This window comes from Astatotilapia calliptera, chromosome 10 (assembly GCF_964374335.1).
Source record: "Astatotilapia calliptera chromosome 10, fAstCal68.1, whole genome shotgun sequence".
In the NCBI taxonomy this organism is placed as follows: Eukaryota; Metazoa; Chordata; class Actinopteri; order Cichliformes; family Cichlidae; genus Astatotilapia; species Astatotilapia calliptera.
The window spans coordinates 34,062,544-34,067,296 of record NC_137431.1 but is presented as its reverse complement, the minus strand read 5'-3'; the positions used below and the strand labels follow the sequence as shown (position 1 = coordinate 34,067,296).

The 4,753-nt window shown below is 40.2% G+C and overlaps 1 protein-coding gene across 1 annotated transcript; it reads left to right on the top strand.

Annotated features, from left to right (window-relative positions):
• Positions 1 to 3,337: 3,337 nt before the first annotated feature.
• On the top strand, positions 3,338 to 4,288 carry LOC113030183 (odorant receptor 131-2-like). The gene has a single exon (XM_026181354.2). The coding sequence runs from the start codon at positions 3,338 to 3,340 to the stop codon at positions 4,286 to 4,288; it is 951 nt and encodes a 316-aa protein (XP_026037139.2).
• The last annotated feature ends 465 nt before the right edge of the window (positions 4,289 to 4,753 follow it).

Sequence of the window (4,753 nt, the reverse complement as noted above, 5' to 3'; positions counted from 1 at the left end):
AATGGAGCTGGCTCCAGAGAAAAGAGGTTAAAAATATTTAACCAACTCAAATAACTACAGGCAGATGTTGTCCTTTTACAAGAGACCCACAGACCTCTTAGAGGTTCGAATGAACTTAAAACACCCGAGTTTCCTAATGTGTTCTCAGCTTGTTATAATTCTAGACAAAGGGGAGTAGCAATTTTAATACATAAAAATATTAATTTCACAGTACTCGATAAAGTTATAGATCCAGAGGGCAGATTCTTAATCATTAAACTATCTATACGTGATAAAAAGCTATGTATTGCAAGTGTATATGGTCCAGATGTTGATGATCCCTCATTCTTTCACGGTTTTTTCAGTGCACTCTCTGAACACTTAGATGGCACACTCATTCTTGGCGGCGACCTCAACCTTGGACTAAATGAAGACATGGATGGGCTCAGTACAGCGGGAACTCAGCGCAATTGGCAGTCCACAAATATAATCAAACAGTATATGAGTGACTTTGGTCTTTGCGATGCATGGCGCTCCCTTCACCCCACCAGTAAGGAATATACTTTTTTCTCACATGTTCATCACTTCTACTCTCGTCTGAATTATTTTCTGGTCAGCAGCTCACTGCTGAGCGACATTTCAGACACTGAGATTCACCCTATAGCTGTCAGCGATCATGCTCCTGTATCTTTAACACTAATGCACAAGAATAATACTACGCCAAGAAAAAACTGGAGATTTCATATATCACTACTTAAAGATGAAGACTTTATTAAATATTTTAAAAAAGAGTGGACTTCATATTTGGACTATAATGACACTCCCGAAACATCAGCTTCTGTTCTATGGGAAGCAGGGAAAGCTGTGATGAGAGGTAAAATAATTTCTTTCTCATCACATAAAAAGAAAGAAGAAAACAAAAATATTCAGGAATTAGAAAAAACATCGAATCACTAGAAGAAGCCTACGCGTCCCACCAAGATCAGGAAACATTCCCAAAACATTCCCCAAACTGTACCGATACTTTGTCGACACCGTTTTGCTGTTTTGCTCCATACTGACACCTGCTGGACCTTAAATATCATTGCAGGCAACTTACTTGAGACTCACAACAGACACGGATTCAATGACCTGGTCATACTTGTTTACACTGTAAGGTATTGTACTTTCTATGGAATCATTTTATATCTTTTATATCTGCAAATATTGTGAATGACATTAAGTGAAATGTATTGTGAATATAATATTACCCATTTAAATGTAATTGATTTAGAGTTTATAAATTTCTATTCAGAAAAATAAGTTTATTCAATGTTTTTGCATTAGGTCTACTGCGGTTTTTTTTTTTGACACCATTTCCCCAGCTTTGGAGAACTCAGAGGCACAGATGAAGCTGGGGAACACAAAAGCTGTAAAGCCAGGTGGAAAAGGTTTGGATAAGATGTCTTCCTATTCCCCCAGTACGTGAAAGGATCCTCTGGTCTTGGAATGTTTCTCTCCACAATACTAAGAGGTTGACAGTCCTTTATTATAAAATTCAGGACTGCCAGAAGCTTGATACATGCGTTGGTGTGTCAGTGTTGGACCCATCACTAGTATACACCTAGCGTTTTGCTTGAGCCAGTTAACACTGAGCCAGTTAGTATTTCCCTGCTGGCAGATACTGTGCTTTCCTTCTAAGGACAGTTTTGTTTCCATGTCAAACGGGAATATTCAGAAACATTGCATTTCCGAGCTAGACAGCGTGAGTCAGGATATTGTCGCTGAACCCAGTGTTTTCTGTGACCTAAATGTTTCTGAGCACTATACAGATGTCTATGATTTTGGTGTGTGTGAAGCTGACCAACAAGCTAGCGAAATTATCACTTCTGATTTTCGAAGTGACTTTCATGTTTTTACATCTGTGGACTATGTAGCTCCTGGGTCCAAGCCTGCTAGCATCCTGTTCCCATGAACTGTTTAATTTCCCAGTCAGATCCTATTAACGTTGTTCAGCTCACACCACTGGAGAGTATTGTTGATGTTGCTGTACCTGTGGATGGTGCAGCCCCCCAGCCAGTATATGCTGAGGCTGCCTGTGTTAAGACTCCAGCTTCCATAACCATGCATGGGTTGAAGAGTACAAGCCCAGAGTCTGTCTGTTCAGAAACTGTTTCTGTTTTTCCTCGTGGACTCTTTCAAACTGTGCATTTGATGCCTGCTAAAGTTAGGAGCAACAAGGTTTTGTCTGCTATACATAAACTGGCAAAAGAATTTGGTTTGAGCACTGCAGAGCTGGTTGCACAGGTTAACTTTTCTGTCCCCCAGTCATGTCAGTTTAACTCTGTGTTCCATGCTTTTCAGCCAGTTGTCCTAGACCCTGTGTGTACTACGTCTCTGGCTGCTTCACACCCTGTATATGGGGGTTCAGGAGAACCACTCCAGCTGTTCCTCGTCTCTGCTGGAGGGTCCGAGGCGCCTCCGTCTGGTCCTGCCTCGTCTGGTCCTGCCTCGTCTGTGAGTCGCCGCCGTCTTCTGCGCAGCCACTTTTCATGTAGCTTAAGCATATTCAATAATCAAGCCTGCTCATGCTCTCCAAAGTTTACACAACACAGCTCATCAATACTAGCTCCAATAAACTTACAAACAGAATTTTATAGAAAAACATGACTGTTAAATATGACTGCCTCCACTTAATCTTCCTAAACAATGTGGCCTCCCAAACACAATACACAGCAAACATCAAATCACCACAAACAACCAAACTTATCAGCAATTAACTCCAAATTTTTAGGAACTGGGGTTTTGAAAAGTGGTAGTCAGGTAATTCAGAACCACCCTAACAAAAATTTAAAGCCGTATGCATTATTACCTTACACTACATGTGAGAAGAAGGATTACATCAGCGCTTAATGAGCTGGTAAATTTGCTGACGTGTTGCATCTTGTGAAGAGGCTTCAAGGACAAACATTATAAATTGTAAGTGAATTCAAGAAAACACTGCAGAACAGCTCTGCCCACATCACAACAAATACTAACAATAGGATGCTAACACTGCACAGATTTACTGTACTTGCATTCTGCAGTCATTTTCTCTTACATTGGTGTGATTGTAGCTGCCAGGTCAGCCTCCACAGACAAAGCCTTGGCCTTTAAAGCTCGTAACACACTGCTCTTGAATCTGATGCAGCTGTTCCTCAGCCTCTCCTCAACTATTTACTACCCATTACTCGTGCCTCTTTTAATGATTGTTACAAGGATAGTACTTGTTTACTGTACTTGCATTTTGTTTTGTGTTTCTTGTAAATATTGGGCATTATACTTTTGTATTTCAGTGATTTTAACAGCTTAATATTTCAGGTCTTACATTTTCTCTTCAATGACAAGCACATCACAGACTCTCACTAACATCACAGTCCAGTCTCCAGGGTTAGCAGAACGAGTCATGATTTCTACTCTGACAACACTTCCGACCTGTGTGTTTCTTTTCATCAATGGCATCATGTTGTTCACTCTGAGGAGTAAACCTGTGTTTCGTGAGACCTGCCGTTATATTCTTCTGTATAACCTGCTTTTTGCGGGCACTGTGCAGCTGGCACAGAGTCAGATTCATTTTCTTCTTGCAGTTCTTAGAATAACAGTGTCATATCCTGTATGTACTTTTCTTGTCAACTTCACTCATCTCACATCTGTGATATCTCCTCTCACGCTGGTTGTGACGCCTCTTGAGAGATATGTTGCTGTGTGCTACCCACTGAGACATGCAACCATCATCACCATCAGAAACACAGGGGCAGCTATCACTGTGATTTGGGCCATCAGTTTTTTAAACATTATTATTCGCACTCTGTTGTTTTTATCACTATTTGAAGAGTTGGGTGATTTAGAGGTGAAAGGCTTTTGTGGTGACATCGCTATTCTGCTCGGGACAAAGTCTGATCGTTTTGACAAAGCTTTCACTTGTATTGTGGTTGTGGCTGCTGGTGTGGCAGTCATTTTCTCTTACATTGGTGTGATTGTAGCAGCCAGGTCAGCCTCCACAGACAAAGCCTTGGCCTTTAAAGCTCGTAACACACTGCTCTTGAATCTGATGCAGCTGTTCCTCAGCCTCTCCTCAACTATTTACTACCCATTACTCGTGCCTCTTTTAATGATTGTTACAAGGATAGTACTTGTTCGCATTCAGAATGTTTTTTATCTTCTCTTTATTATCGTACCCAGGTGTCTGACTTCTCTCATTTATGGACTAAGAGATCAGACTATCAGACCTGTCCTCATATATCATCTGTGCTGTCGATTGAAATGCCCAGTGGCAGAAGACAAGGGATGACATGTTTAGTTTGCATGGAGGCCTTTGTTGGTCTGCATATTTTAGTCTCGTGATTTAAAGCAACAGTTTTCATTTTTTCAAACAACAAATGAACGATAGGTATTATTGTTCAACGAAGCATAGATAGCTGTAGCCATTTTTTACCACATTTTCCAAGTCTGCTTGAGGCGCTTACCGAATCAGAATACTTTATTGATCCCTAGGGGAAATTCTTTATCATTACAGTGCTCCATTATAAACAAACAGTAAAAAGACAGTAAAAAAAGACTAGAGATGGCACGATACCACTTTTTTATGTCCGATACCGATATCATAAATTTGGATATCTGCCGATACCGATATGAATCCGATATAGTGTTTTTTAATCAACAAAACTGTTTTTTTAAATATCTTGCTGCATTTTGTATAAGTTCATATTCAAGTTTAAAACAACAACTACACTAAAGCTATTCTGTTATACCTATA